Consider the following 16,642-nt stretch of genomic DNA (forward strand, 5'->3'; position numbering starts at 1 on the left):
CATTGCCTTCCTTTCTATAACACTTCATATTCAGCACACTGCCCTGGTCTATTAGTTGAATTAATGAGGCAACTGGTAAAAATAAATTACAAAGCATGAATATATTGCTTAATAGATATGAAGTACATTGATGAAAAGCTTTGCTTTGCTTAAGTTTGTATTTCTAAAATATTATAAAAGTTATTTATTAAAATATATTTCTAAAATCAGTAATAAGAATAGAATTCTTATTACTGGTTTTACCTTCTACTTTGTAAAGAACAAATAAATGTGCAACACCTTTGAAAACTCTAGGTAGATGTCATCTTTTCTTCACCAAAGATTTTATTTCATGTCAGTTTATATCATTATCATGTGTTTCGGAGTGAAATTTAAATACCAACAGGGTAAGATATCACTAGGATGGGACAAGAGATTAGCTAAATCGGAAGAAAGAAGAATTAGAAAGTTTAAAACAAGAGATAAAGCAAGCAGACAAAAGCAGCGCCTTATGGAGCCTCCATGCTAGTTAACAGCAACCGACAGTGAGTGCTTTCTAGGAGCCATGCACTGTTCTAAATATTCTACATCTACAAACCTATTTAATCCTCAGAATTACCAGGTGAAGTAAGACTGTTATTGCCTTGTTTATTTGTTTACTGATTGACTGAGACAGGGTCTCACTCTGTTGCCCAGGCTGAACTGCAATGGTGCAATCACAGCTCACTTCAGCCTTGACCTCTCAGGCTCAAGCGATCATCCTACCTCAGCCTCCCAAGTAGCTGGGACTACAGGCACAAGATATCACACATAGCTAATTTTTTTACTTTTTGTAGAGACATGGTTTCACTCTCTTGCCCAGGCTAGTCTCAAACTCCTGGGCCCAAGTGACCCTCTGGTCTTAACCTCCCAAAGTGCTGGGATTATAGGAGTGAGCCATTGTGCCTTGTATTATACATGAAAAAACTTAGGCATTGAAAGGTTAAGTATCTTGTCATAAAGATTCATAGAACCAGGATTCAAACACTGATTTCTGATGTCAAAGCCCACATTCTATAACCACCAATCTAAGCAGGTACCAATAGAGCCTCCTCTATGAATGAGTTAAAGCCACTCTTTCTTCCACTACACATCACATTTGGCAAATACTTAAGAATTTATACTGCCTAGAGAAAGAATACATTTTTCCTCATAAGATTACACTCTTATTTCAAGAGGACCATGAGATATCCAAAGAGCACTACAGCTTTCTTTTCTGCTTGAGTGAAGTAAGATACTTATACAGATGCCCCAGAGGCCTACTCAGATTCAACTCAGAGAAATCTTAAGAGGCTCAAAAAAGGGATAGGACTGAAACTAGGTAAGATCACAGACTCAAATATTTAATTCCTGTGTATACTCACATTGAAAGCACTATCTCAGACACCCCAGTTACTCTATACAAGTACTTAAAAGCAGGAAACAGGCCAGGCACAGTGGCTCACTGTAATCCCAGTGTTTTGGGAGGCCAAGGTGGGTGGATCACCTGAGGTCAGCAGTTCATGATCAGCCTGACCAGTGGCAAAATCTTGTCTCTACTAAAAATACAAAAATTAGCCAGGCACGGGGGTGCATACCTGTAATCCCAGCTACTCAGGGGGCTGAGGCAGGAGAATCACTTGAACCCAGGAAGCAGAGATTGCAGAGAGCCGAGATTATGCCACTGCACTCCAGCCTGGGCAACGAGAATGAAACTCTGTCTCGATGGGACCTTGAGAAGATGGCGCTGTAGGACCAACTCAGGATTGCAGCTCCCAGTGAAATTGTAGATGGTGAGTGGACGCCGCATTCCCAGACGGATCTTTATTGCTCACAGACCAGGAGATTCCCAGGTGTACGAACCCCACGGGCCGCTGGCACGGCTGTTTGGGCCGGGGCCACAGTGCAGTGGCACTCTGTACAAAATACACTGGTTTGGTTGCCCTGATAAACTGGCAATTGGAGATTTCGGAAGGCAGATTAGCACATTCATCTGATTAAATGGGACTTAAACAGAAAGCCAGGCCAGGAGACTCCCGGGCAGCAACGTGGTTCCAGCCAGTGCCGTGGGTCGCTGCACGGGAAATCACACAGATCCTGGCACCCTTTAAGCAGGTGACTAAAACACCTGGGAGAGAGTCAACCATTCAACTTAAAAAAAAAAAAAAGAAGGCTCTGAGGCAGGGAGCCAGGTGATCAGGCTCAGCAGGTCCCACCCCCACAAAAACAAACAAAACAGCAATTGGAAACACTCAGGGTTGAGAGTTTCATGGCAAGCACAGCTGAACCCAGGATGGTGCAGCTCAAAGGGGGAGGGGTGTCTGCCATTACCGAGGCACTCGACCCCTACGGAGGTACTCTGCCATTGCTGATGCAGCCTGCGGTTGCCGAGGCAACCTGCCATAACAGAGAGAGTCTGCCACTACAGAGGTGCACCATCATCACCACGGCAGCTCTAACCACACCATACAAACAGGACTACAGGGAATTACAAACGGCAGCAGGGCGGAGCCCACGGCAGCAGGGTGGAGCCCATGGCAGCTCAGCATAGCCACTATAGGCAGGCAGTGATTAGACTGCCTCCTTGCTGGGCAGAACAGTGCAAAGGATACTCATAAATAAAGCCCCTGGTCAACATGGTGAAACCCCGTCTCTACTAAAAATACAAAAAATTAGCTGGGCATGGTGGCATCTGCCTGTAATCTCAGCTACTCGGGAGGCTGAGGCAGGAGAATTGCCTGAACCCAGGAGGCAGAGGTTGTGGTGAGCCGAGATCGCGCCATTGCACTCCAACCTGGGTAACAAGAGTGAAACTCCGTCTCAAAAAAATAAAATAAAATAAAATAAAGCCCTAACTCCCTGGGTCAGAACACCTGAGGAAAAAAAAAGGGGTTTTATGAGTTCTGCTGCAGCGGACTTAAACGTACCTGCCTAGCAGCCCTGAATGAACAACGGAGCTCACAGCTCAGCACTTGAGCGCCTATAAAGTACAGACTGTCTCCTCAAGCAGCTCCCTGACCCCTGTATATCCAAAGAGTCACCTCACAAAGGACTGATCAGACTGACATTTGGCAGGCATCATTCAGGGACAAAGATAGCAGAAGAAACAGGTAGCAACCCCCATGGTTCTGCAGCTGCTACAGGTGTACCCCAGGCAAGCAGGGCCTGGAGTGGACCTCAGTAGTCCTACAGCAGAGGGGCCAGATTGTTAGAAGGAAAACTAAGAAACAGAAATACTTCATCATCAACAATCTGGACGTCCACTCAGAGACCCAATTGGAAAATCAGCAACTACTCAGACAACAGGTGGATAAACCCACAAATATGGGAAGAAACCAGTGCAAAAAGGAGGAAAACACCTGAAACTAGAACACCTCGCCTCCTACAAGAAACCACAACTCCTCATCAGCAAGGGAACAAAGCTGGAAGGAGAATGTGTGTGATGAAATGACAGAATCAGACTTCAGAAGGTGGGTAATGAGAAACTTCCGTGAGCTAAAAGAACATGTTCTAACTCAGTGCAAAGAAACTGAGAACCTTGAAAAAAGATTTGAGGAAATGATAACAAGAATGGACAACTTAGAGAGGAATATGAGTGAATTGAAGGAGCTGAAAAACACAACACGAGAACTTCGCGAAGCATGCACAAATTTCAACAGCCGAACTGACCAAGCAGAAGAAAGGATATCAGAAGTCGAAGATCAACTCAATGAAATAAAACAAGAAGCCAAGATTAGAGAAGAAAGCGCAAAAAGAAATGAACAAAGTCTCCAAGAAATGTGGGACTATGTGAAAAGACCTAATCTACGTTCGATAGGTGTATCTGAATGTGACGAAGAGAATGAATCCAAGCTGGAAAATACTCTTCAGGATATTATCCAGGAAAATTTCCCCAACTAACAAGGCAGGTCAATATTCAAGTCCAGGAAATACAAAGACCACCACAAAGATTCCGCAAAAAGAGCAACCCCAAGGCACATAATTCTCAGATTCGCCAGGGTTGAAATGAAGGAGAAAATGCTAAGGGCAGCCAGAGAGAAAGGTCGGATCACCCACAAAGAGAAGCCCATCAAACTCACAGCAGATCTCTTGGTAGAAACCCTACAAACCAGAATAGAGTGGGGGCCAATATTCAACATCCTTAAAGAAAAGAACTTTCAACCCAGAATTTCATATCCAGCTAAACTGAGCTTCATAAGTGAAGGAAAAATAAAATCCTTTGCGAACAAGAAAGTATTCAGAGATTTTGTCACCACTAGGCCTGCTTTACAAGAGCTCCTGAAAGAGGCACTACACGTAGAAAGGAACAACCAGTACCAGCCATTCCAAAAACATACCAAATGCTAAAGAGCATCAACAAAATGAAGAATCTGCATCAACTAACGGGCAAAACAGCCAGCTAGCATCAAAATGGCAGTATCAAATTCATACATAACAATATTAACCCTAAATGTAAATGGGCTAAATGTACCAATTGAAATACAGACTGGCAAATTGGATAAAAAGCCAAAACCCATCGGTGTGCTGTATCCAGGAAACCCATCTCACATGCAAGAATACACAAAGGCTCAAAATAAAGGGATGGAGGAAGATTTACCAAGCAAATGGACAGCAAAAAACAAAAACAAAAACAAAAACAAAAAACAGGAGTTGCAATTGTCGTCTCTGATAAAATAGACTTTAAAGCAACAAAGATCAAAAGAGACAAAGAAGGACATTACATAATGGTAAAAGGATCGATACAAGAAGAGCGAACGATCCTAAATATATATGGACCCAATACAGGAGCACCCAGATATATAAGGCAAGTTCTTAATGACTTACAAAGAGACTTACACTCCCACACAATAATAGTGGGAGACTTTTATACTCCACTGTCAATATTAGACAGATCAACCAGACAGAAAACTAACAAGGATATCCAGGACTTGAACTCGGCCCTGGAACAAGCAAACCTGATAAACATTTACAGAACTCTCCACCCCAAATCAACAGAATATACATTCTTCTCAGCACCACATCACACCTACTCTAAAATTGACCACATAATTGGAAGTAGATCACTCCTCAGCAAATGCAAAACAACTGAAATCATAACAAACAGTCTCTCAGACCATAGTGCAATCAAGTTAGAACTCAGAATTCAGAAACTAACTCAGAACCATGCAACTTCATGGAAACTGAACAACTGGCTCTTGAATACTGACTGAATAAACAATGAAATGAAGGCAGAAATAAAGAAGTTCTTTGAAACCAATGAGAATGAAGACAGAACATACCAGAATCTCTGGGACACATTTAAAGCAGTCTCTAGAGGAAATATATAGCTATAAGTGCCCACATGAGAAGAGTGGAGAGATCCAAAATTGACACCCTAACGTCAAGATGGAAAGAGCTGGAGGAGCAAGATAAAAAAAACTCAAAACCTAGCAGAAGACAAGAAGTAACTAAGATCAGAGCAGAACTGAAGGAGATACAGACACGAAAAACACTACAAAAAATCAATAAATCCAAGAGCTCGTTTTTTGAAAAGATCAACAAAATAGACCACTAGCCAGACTGATAAAAGAAAAGAGAATAACCAAATAGATGCAATAAAAAATGATAAAGGGGAAATCACCACAGATTCCACAGAAATTCAAACCATCATCAGAGAATATTACAAACAACTCTATGCACATAAACTAGTACACCTGGAAGAAATGGATAAATTCCTGGACTCCTGTGTCCTCCCAAGCCTAAACCAGGAGGAAGTTGAAACTATGAATAGACCAATAACAAGGTCTGAAGTTGAGGCAGCAATTAAAAGCCTACCACACAAAAAAAGTCCAGGTCCAGATGGGTTCACAGCTGAATTCTACCAGACACACAAAGAGGAACTGTTACCATTCCTTCTGAAACTATTCCAAATAATCCAAAAAGACGGAATCCTTCACAAATCGTTTTATGAGACCAACATCATCCTGTTACCAAAACCTGGCAGAGACCCAACAAGAAAAGAAAACTTCAGGCCAATATCCATGATGAACATAGATGTAAAAATCTTCAATAAAATACTGGCAAGCTGATTGCAACAGCACATCAAAAAGCTTGTCCACCATGATCAAGTAGGATTCATCCCGGGGATGCAAGGCTGGTTCAACATACGCAAGTCTATAAACATAATTCACCACATAAACAGAACCAAAAACAAAAACCACATGATTATTTCAATAGATGCAGAGAAGGCCTTTGACAAATTTCAACAGCCCTTTATGCTAAAAACCCTCAATAAACTCGGTATCGATGGAATGTATCTCAAAATAATAAAAGCTATTTACGACAAACCAACAGCCAATATCATACTGAATGGGCAAAAACTGGAAGCATTCCCTTTGAAATCTGGCACTAGACAAGGATGCCCTCTCTCACCACTCCTATTCAATATAGTACTGGAAGTTCTAGCCAGAGCAATCAGGCAAGAAAAAGAAATAAAGGGTATACAAATAGGAAAGGAGGAAGCTAAATTGTCTCTATTTGCAAACGACATGATAGTATATCTGGAAGACCCCATCATCTCAGCCCAAAAACTCCTGAAACTGATAAGCAACTTTAGCGAAGTCTCAGGATATAAAATCAATGTGCAAAAATCACAAGCATTCCTATACACCAATAACAGACTTAAAGAGAGCCAAATCAAGAATGAACTGCTATTCACAATTGCTACAAAGAGAATAAAATACCTAGGAATACAACTAACAAGGAACATAAGGGACCTCTTTAAGGAGAACTACAAACCACTGCTCAACGAAATATGAGAGGACACGAACAGATGGAGAAACATTCCATGTTCATGGTTAGGAAGAATCAGTATCGTTAAAATGGCCATACTGCCCAAAGTAATTTACAGACTCAACGCTATCCCCATCAAGCCATTGACTTTCTTCACAGAACTGGAAAAATCCACCTTGAACTTCATATGGAACCAAAAGAGAGCCCGCATAGCCAAGTCAATTCTAAGCAAAAAGAACACAGCAGGAGGCATCACACTACCGGACTTCAAACTATACTATAAGACTACAGTAATCAAAACAGCATGATACTGGTACCAAAACAGAGATATAGACCAATGGAACAGTACAGAGACATCAGAGGCAACACAACATATCTATAACCATACAATCTGCTGACAAAAACAAGCAATAGGGAAAGGATTCCCTGTTTAATAAATGGTGTTGGGAAAACTGGCTAGCCATGTGCAGAAAGCAGAAACTGGACCCCTTCCTGACACCTTACACTAAAATTAACTCCAGATGGATTAAAGACTTAAACATAAGACCTAAAACCATAAAAACCCTAGAACAAAATCTAGGCAAAACCATTCAGGACATAGGAGTAGGCAAGGACTTCATGACCAAAACACCAAAAGCATTGGTAGCAAAAGCCAAAATAGACAAATGGGACCTAATGAAACTCCACAGCTTCTGCACGGCAAAAGACACAGTCACTAGAGTGAATCGGCAACCAACAAAGAACGGAAAAAAGTTTTGCAGTTTACCCATCTGACAAAGGGCTGATATCCAGAATTTACAAAGAACTCAAACAGATTTACAAGAAAAAAACAAACAAGCCCATGCAAAAATGAGCAAAGGATATGAACAGACATTTTACAAAAGAAGACATACATGAGGCCAACAAACATGAAAAAATGCTCATCATCACTGGTCATCAGAGAAATGCAAATCAAAGCTACATTGAGGTACCATCTCACGCCAGTTAGAATGGCGATCATTAAAAAATCTGGAGACAACAGATGCTGGAGAGGATGTGGAGAAATAGGAACACTTTACACTGCTGGTGGGAGTGTAAATTAGTCCAACCATTGTGGAAGACAGTGTGGCGATTCCTCAAAGACTTAGAAATAGAAATTCCATTTGACCCAGCAATCCCATTACTGGGTATATATATCCAAAGGACTATAAATCGGTTTACTGTAAGGACACATGCACACGATTGTTCATTGCAGCACTGTTTACAATAGCAAAGACCTGGAACCAACCCAAATGCCCATCGATGATAGACTGGACTGGAAAAATGTGGCACATATACACCATGGAATATTATGTAGCAATCAAAAACGATGAGTTCGATGAGTTCGTGTTCTTTGTAGGGACCTGGATGAATCTGAGAACATCATTCTCAGCAAACTGACACAAGAACAGAAAATGAAATACCGCATATTCTCACTCATAGGTGAGTGATGAAGAATGAGAACACACGGACACAAGGAGGGGAGCACTACACACTGGGGTCTATTGGGGGAAATAGGGGAGGGACAGCGAGGAGGGAGCTGGGGAGGGATAGCACGGGAGAAATGCCAGATGTGGGTGAAGGGGAGGAAGATAGCAAATCACACTGCCACATGTGTACCTATGCAACTATCTTGCATGTTCTGCACATGTACCCCAAAACCTAAAATGCAATTAAAAAAAAAAAAAGAAAGGTTAAGTGACACTGCTTCACAGAACACAGAACAGGACAATAAAGAAACATTGAACTTTTTTTTTTTTTTTTAAAAAAAAGAAACTCTGTCTCAAAATAAATAAATTAATTAAAAAAAAAATAAAAGCAGAAACCAATACTGATCTCTGTACCTGGGTAGTATCTACCTATGCTTTGAATAAAGCATGTAGTTTATAGTTTTAAAACTTCACTTGAACCCCATGATCAACAGTTGAATTCTTGGCCATCATAAGAAATATTGCATATGAAAATGTTTTTCATTCAAAATTGGATGCTGTTTATACTTAAGATTTCTCATCACCTGTAGCAGTGTGCGACTGTGACACAGGATAGATTCTTTCCATTCCAAGAAAAGGATTAAGACGCTTTTCCCGCTGAAGGGGAAAGACCACTTTGGTAATAGCATTAGTGATTCTTCTCCATTCCAATATCAAGCCTGGTAAAGGATGTAATGCCTTTAATTTATTTAAAACATCCTGCCAAAAAAATATAATAAGGTAAGATTGAATTCTTGTCCAAACTCCATAGCAAGCTAGAATCTCTTTTATGTAAATACAGTCTCAAAATTAAATCTGAGAATAATATCTACAACTCAAAACTATTTCTTGGGTTTTAACCACCACATTGATAAAACTAAAACTACAGTTTATAAAATGCAAATGTGGTAATGCTGAGCATGATCAATTTAAAATTACCTTTTTCAAAGAAATGAGTTGTCAGTTTAACAAAGCAACTGCCTACCCACACCCTCCCAAAAGTTTATTTTACATCATCTGTTTTCTTTATGCATTTTCCTCCTCCACTCCTCACATGACTGGAAGTATCCCAGTGGTTTTTCTTCTTGCCCAGAAACTTATATGGCTTCGATATCAAGGTAATCAGGAGACATCTTTTTTTTTTTTTTTTTTTTTTTTTTGACGGAGTTTCGCTCTTGTTACCCAGGCTGGAGTGCAATGGCGCGATCTTGGCTCACCGCAACCTCCGCCTCCTGGGTTCAGGCAATTCTCCTGCCTCAGCCTCCTGAGTAGCTGGGATTACAGGCATGCGCCACTGTGCCCAGCTAATTTTTTGTATTTTTAGGAGAGATAGGGTTTCGCCATGTTGACCAGGATGGTCTCGATCTTTTGACCTTGTGATCCACCTGCATCGGCCTCCCAAAGTGCTGGGATTACAGGCTTGAGCCACTGCGCCCGGCCAGGAGACATCTATTTTTAAAACTTTGAATTTTTTGTACTATAGACTTTCAGTGAATTATTAAGGAACAGAAACTTGTGAGTAAAAGGGCCAGTGAGAATAAAAAATTGTACTACAGCCTGGAGCTAAGCACATGTATGACTAGGAGCAGACAAGTCATACATAATGGTATAAGGACTGAAATTTTACACAAAGGCAACTTGAACAGCTCTATGCCATATTTTCTACCCTATTTCTCCACTAAAACTTCAGTAACAATGTAAAATTAAGCCCTTTCTCTCTTCCCTGCATAGTTTTAAAGTTATATAAAACTATTTATTAACCGCTGTTCACCATTATTTACAATAAAGTAAATACCGATACATTCTGATTACTACAGAGTTGTTTTTCTTGGCTTTTGCTGAACCTGTAAAGCAAATAACTGAAAGACTGACCCTACATGTAAGGAATGAGTTGAGGTAAAGAAAAACATACAGGTCAATAGGTTAGATTACAAATGGTTGTTCACACATTTATGGCAGCAGATCCTAACCTGCCAACATCTCTAACCAGCTGATTAGGTTTCTATGAGCCAAGTCTTAGGTATTCCATAAATCATGACCTTTTAGTCAATATAGCAATAGGATTTCAACATTTTGTTAAGGAATGGCCCGCTAGAATGTTTTTTAATGTTCATTTAACTTAGTTTAGCTAATTAAAACACACTCGCATTTGTCTAGTTTCCTCAACTGGATGGGAAAACCTCCTATGATGGCAGTGATAAAATTTTTCCTTTTAGGAATTTTGAAAACAAAAAACTGCATTCATAGATATAGATGCTTTAAAACTATCCAATTTAAATTGTCTTATTAATTAGAATCCCTTATTTCTTCACATATTTGAAACATATGGCTTCAGGAAAATTTTCCATTTAACCTGAAGTGATTATCTTTTATTTTGCTCGGAATAATGGCATCTCAGAAACATAGGTTTACCTGTGATTTTTTGTTTTGGTGAATGTTTAAAAACAACAAAAAAATTACACATGCATTTATGTATACATACACACACACAAAACATAAAAAACCTAGAATGGTCCTTAGGCTTATGAGAACACAAGTTTTGATTGAGTAATGACTATGGACATTTCCCCCAATATTTAGAAAAGCTGTTCTTTAATGCAGAGGAAATAATATACCATAGTAACAAATGTTCTTTTCTGATCAAGGAAGCAACTACAGAAAGCTTTTATTTATTTGTTCAAAGTAACCAGTGCTATGGATGCAAAAAAAAACAACCCAACAACTCTTCCAACGATACTTTCAAAATGAACATACCAAATTTGATCTTCATTAGGACGTAGTTATTTTGTCACACTAGTAAATCAAAAACCAATACCCAAATTTACATATATATACATATGTATGTATGTATGTATGTATGTATATATGAAAAACAATGTGAACAATTATTGAGCTTCATCTTCTGGACAAGAATGTCAAGTTAGTCTCTCTTCATAAAAACCAATTACAATTTGAGGACACTTTATATTTGCCTCTTTTGCCAGCAGCAAGTCTGCCTCATCTTTCCATTCACGAGAAACATCAATTCTTCACTGCTGTCTGTGGCACCAATTATTCTTTCAGGTTCAAGACCTCTGGCAAATCCTCTTGGTTTGTCAGCAGCGCCTCTTTTCTTCTTTGATTTGCTGTCATCAGATTCGCTGTCAGACAATTTTCTTTTTGTACCATCTTTTTCTTTGCCAGCTTTTTGAGAATTAAGAAACACTTCAATCAACTCTGGACGATCTAAATTTTCTTCGGGTTCCCAAGTATTGTCAGCATCTGTAAATCCCTTCCACTGCAGGAAATATTCCACTTTCCCATTCACTACACGTCGATCTAGTACTTCTTCCACCACAAATTCCTCAGGCTCTGCCTCTTCAACTTTTTTACTCTTTCCATTCTGTTTCTTTCCCACTTTTTGCAATGTAGTTTTATTGGAGGCCGTTTTTTATTGCAGACTTGAAGAGATATTATTCACCGCTTCCGAACTGCTCCGGGTAGCGGGTCTGCAGGTCTCCGGGTCTACAGGTCTCCGGCCCTGCTGGCCTCCAGCTCGAGCCATATCCGAGGGGGAGGGAGACGGGAGCTGCATGCCAGGCCATGGGTGCGGGGGAAGGGAGGGGTGGCACCGCCCCCGCCTACGCTGGGCGGCCACGACGGGGAGCACGGCGGGTGCCGGCTGGGAACTGGGGCCCAAGGGTGGACCAGATTAAATTCTTAAATCAAGGCCTGGTGTGGTGGCTCATGCCTGTAATCCCAGCACGTTGAGAGGTCGACGCGGGAGGATCCCTTCAGGCCAGTAGCTCAAGACCAGCCTGGATGACATGGTGAAACCCTGTCTCTAACTGAAAATACGAAAATTAGCCACGCATGGTGGTATAATCCTGTAGTCCCAGCTACTTGGGAGGCTGAGGCATGAGAAATCGCTTAAACCCAGCAGGTGAAGGTTCTAGCGAGCATGGTGCCACTGCACTCCAGCCTAGGCAATAGGGTGAGGCTCTGTCTCAAAAAATAAAAAAATAGAAAATAATTCATGAAAAACTTACTATTTTGCCCTTAAACTAAAAGTAATATATTTGTTCTGACTGGGTTCCTTTCTTTTTAAAAATTCTTACCTACCTTTCTCTGTTCATATAACTATATGAATTAAGTAATATTAGATGTCCAAGAGTAATGGATGGCAAAATTAAATAATGTCTTTAAGGCTGGGTTTATAAACCTTTATACCATTTGAATGATAGGAAGATGGGACACAACTGCTACATTATGATTTGAATTTTCCATGCAGAAAATCTCCACAGAATTTGTGGGCTACCAAACCACAAACCAATATGTTACTCTATATCTGGGTAAATTCAAATGGTGGACTCAGATCTTGATTTCATCAGCATTCTTTCTAGACACCAAAATGCTAAAAATAGTTGAGGTTCTGCCCAGCTCTGTGACTGCCCCCAAAGAGCACCTTACTAGTGCTGAACTGTCTTCCCAGCCTTAGCTTGCGTCCATTGTCATTCCCTCTTCTCGTAGAACCCAAAGTTTTCTTGCTGCCTTGGTTTTTCATCTCTCCATTTGGGGGCAACTTCAATTCCAAAAATAAAACCTGCAAGAAATTAATGCCTTGTTAGTCAAGAATGAAACTTGCAAAGACTATCATTCAGAATTTATTTTAGAAAAAAACTCTATAGTTCAAGATGGACTGAAAGAATGTTTCTCTGGATAATTTGGAATTACCATATTTAACAAATGATGATAATGAAAATGCATATGTCAGGTAGTCTATCCATACTCTAGGCACTATCAGATTAATACTAACACAAAGCCTTCTTTTTTTGAGACAGGATCTCACTGTCACCCAGGCCAGAGTGTAGTGGTGTGATCACGGCTCACTGTAGCCTTGACTTCCTGGGTTCAAGTGATCCTCCCACCTCAGCCTCCCAAGTAGCTGGGGCCACAGGAGTACACCACCATGTCCGGCTAATTTTTATATCTTTGGTAGAGACAGGGTTATACCAGGTTGGCCAGGGTGGTCTCAAACTCCTAAGCTCAAGCAATCCACCTGCCTCGGCCTCCCAAAGTGCTGGGATTACAGGCCTAAGCACCACTTTGACATGGCCTAAGAAGAAGCCAATAATATTAAAGGCGCTTTACTCTTAGTCCAGAATTTGCTCAAGGCCTGTACTTTACATGCTTTCAGGCCCATCTGAATCACAATGGCAATCATTCCTGCTTGTGCTGAAACAGAGATTCTGTATTTTCTGTAAATTCCCTATGTAATTTTATGTGCAGTCAGCTAGGTATTGGCTTGGGGACTTCTGAGCTAAAGAATTTAAAAGAAGATACCAAAAAGAAAAAAAAAAGGTACCACTGAATTCAACACATGAATAAGAGAAACCAAGTTCCTCATTTTCTTTAAAATACATTAACGAAGAAAAAGAAAACCAAATTCTGTATGTTCTCACTTATAAGTGGGAGCTAAATGATAAGAATTCATGAACATAAAGAAGGAAATAATAGACACTGGGGACTACTGAAGGGTGGAGGATGAAAGAAGAGAGAGGAGCAGAAAAAATAACTACTGGATGCTGGCCTTAATACTTGGGTGATGAAATAATCTGTACAACAAACCCCCATGACACGAGTTTACCTATATGACAAACCTTCACATGTACCCCTAAACCTAAAAGTTAAAAAACATAAAACGTTTGTATTTAAATTTTATAGTTGTGTGAAAAAAAACCATAAAACATAACTGTGGCTTTAAAAAGGACACTTTTATAAGGATATTTAACATTTATTGACCACTTATTACATAATGGTCACTTATTATTTATACCTCACTACAACCCTATGAGGAGTGTTTATGACAACCCTCATTTTACTGAAAATTGACACACAAAGAGTTTATATATTGGCCCAAGGCTATGGAACTAGTTAATAAATGGAGGAGGTAAGATTCAAACCCAAGAAGTCTGGCTCTAAAGTCTCTGACTTTTACCAATATGCCATATTACAAAATCACAACTAGAAGACACAAGAACTTCAATGCTATCAAATGTAAGCATCCACCTTGCATCTGTAATCCCTCTAAAACAGCCCAATCACCCTTTGTTAGGGATGTAGTGTGGTTGAGAGGAGAGAATAGAATACCAACACATGAAAATAAAACAAAGGTAAAATTTGTCAACATTTATGTAAGGAAGCAAAAACCTTAATTAAATTTAAAAAAGGAAACAGTCATAAAAATCCCTTTTTCATTTACATCTCAGAAAAATATCCAATTTCCTATTCTATAGTAAGATGTTAGGGCAAGCAAGGAGGAGTGAAGGCTCACAAAATGACTACCTTCATGGAGAAACAGCTATGCTGTCATGCAACCACCAAGACCAATCATTTCTTCAACAAATATTTAGTGAGTTTCTCCTCTGTTCCACGCAAATCTCCTTCTTGAGGAGTTTACATTCTAGAAGTCCTCTTTATTACTTTATTTGTAAATTAAATACAGATATAATTTACAAATTAGATGTTAGAATATCCCCAAAGCAATCTGGTTAACTGGCTGTTTCGTTTTACTGACCTTAGGTATTCAGGTAAATACACACACACACACACACACACACACACACACACACGATCATTTTAACTCTAAAAATTATTTATCTATATTCCTATCCCTATGATACAACCTCAGCGATGTCATCTGAACTGGTGAAAGAAAAACTGTGGCCAGCTAGTTGATAGGCCTGGGTCTCAATTGCATCCAGCTTGGCTTGCAGTATGTGTTTCTGACTTTCACATTCTGCAGTACTGAAGCCGATTCCATTTAGTTCTAGCAAGGCCAAGCAATACTGAGAGGGCATTTCCACTTTGCGGAAAACATCTGGAAGAAAAAAAGAAAACCAAAACGTCATCATTGGCTAAGTGATTAGATCAGCAGCCTTACCTAACCATACAGAATTCATCCAGGAAAATCCAGAAATGCTACCAAGCTATCCTTCAGGATCCAGTCTCCTGAGCAGCATTCTTAAGCCAACAATGAAAGGTGGAAAAGTATAGGCTAGTTTAGCATGGGACACCTATCCTTGTCTCTGCAGAGAGTAGAAGAGTTGGCAATCTTGTGAATAGTCTGGATTACAAGAGACTATATTTTTCCCAAGATGTTTCTGTTTCTGTTTCTACTCTTAGCAGGAGCATAGCAACCAATCTTATTTTGAAATCCAAAATGCTCCAAAATCTGAAACTTTCTGAGCACTGACATGACACCACAAGTGGGACATTCCATACCTGACTTTTTGTGACAGGGCACAGTCAAAATGCAGGTATACAACACAAAGTTTATTCAGCATCTCTAAAGGAAAAAAGCCCCTCCTTGCCCCATTTGGCTTTAATATGTCTTTTCTATCAGATAATCACAGACTGTCTAAATGGGTGGCTGAGACAGTGACACCTTTGCTTTCTGATGGCTCAGTATACACAAATTTTATTTCATGCATAAAATTATTAAATACATTGTATAAAATTATCTTTAGGCTATATATATATGGGTATCTATGAATTCTACATTTAGACTTGGGTCTCATCCACAAGATACCTCATTATGTATATGCAAATATTTCAATATCCAAAAAAATCTGAAATGTAAAACACTTCTGGTCCCACATTTTGGATAAGGCAGACTCAACTTATATATTAAAGGCCCTGAGAGAACCTGAAGCAAAGACAACTATTTAATTTTAAGTGAAAGTCCCCAATTTTATTTGACCATTAAACCCTTTTTTCATATAATACTTATTAACATCTTGAAAAGTAAGCATCCACAGAATGTACTGTGGGAAATGCTATCCAAATCATCAAGAAAGAATCCCTAAGACTTCAGCTTCCAGTACTGAGTCACTAGGAATTTAAGCAACTCTGGTCCACCCTCCCCAGCTCCAAACAAACACATTCTTTGAGGCACTGCTGGTCTCAATCAGCATAAGAAATCTCCAGGGAAACTCATAACCACCACCAAAAGCAAAGAAACAAATGAGAGTTAATGGCCTCTAACCACCTGCAGAAGGTATGAGGCAGTCAGAGCTTGGCTTTAGGAGCCTGGAACCAGTGCAGAAATTACTTGAGACTAGAGAAATAATGACCTTGGGTCATAGCAGGAACAATTAGAGAAGCACAAAGTAAGAGTGGCAGGGAGCTAGACTGGATCCATGTGCATTAGGAAGGAGCAAGGTTGTTACGGGAATGGAGTCCCATAGCAAAAAAGTTTAAGGGGATATAGATCCTTGAAACAAGAACAGGATGAGGAGCTGAGCCTCAGACTCTTGTTCTGAAACAAAACTCTCAAAGAAAGGCTACTGTGGTCCTTGGATGCGGAGTAGTTTGGTACTCAGCAAAGGCAGGAGCAAAACCTTTCT

The 16,642-nt window shown here is 39.9% G+C and overlaps 1 protein-coding gene and 1 pseudogene across 19 annotated transcripts in view; both read right to left on the minus strand.

Annotated features, from left to right (window-relative positions):
* The window catches only part of LOC100402421 (DNA polymerase theta), a 126,241-nt gene that overhangs the window by 38,917 nt on the left and 70,682 nt on the right, over positions 1–16,642 (minus strand). For all 19 annotated transcript variants that reach the window (XR_013527600.1, XM_078352042.1, XM_078352040.1 and 16 more), the window contains 3 exons: positions 14,921–15,114; positions 12,700–12,837; positions 8,801–8,975 (listed from right to left, as the gene is read on the minus strand). Coding sequence is in view for 17 of the 19 variants with exons in the window: in XM_078352042.1 (XP_078208168.1) it covers positions 8,801–8,975; positions 12,700–12,837; positions 14,921–15,114 (507 nt within the window). In the remaining 2 variants the exon portion in view is untranslated. Of the gene's footprint in view, positions 1–8,800; positions 8,976–12,699; positions 12,838–14,920; positions 15,115–16,642 lie in introns of those variants that run through there.
* LOC108588316 (chromobox protein homolog 3 pseudogene) lies at positions 10,909–11,685 on the minus strand (annotated as a pseudogene).

Source organism: Callithrix jacchus, chromosome 15, assembly GCF_049354715.1.
Source record: "Callithrix jacchus isolate 240 chromosome 15, calJac240_pri, whole genome shotgun sequence".
Lineage (NCBI taxonomy): Eukaryota > Metazoa > Chordata > Mammalia > Primates > Cebidae > Callithrix > Callithrix jacchus.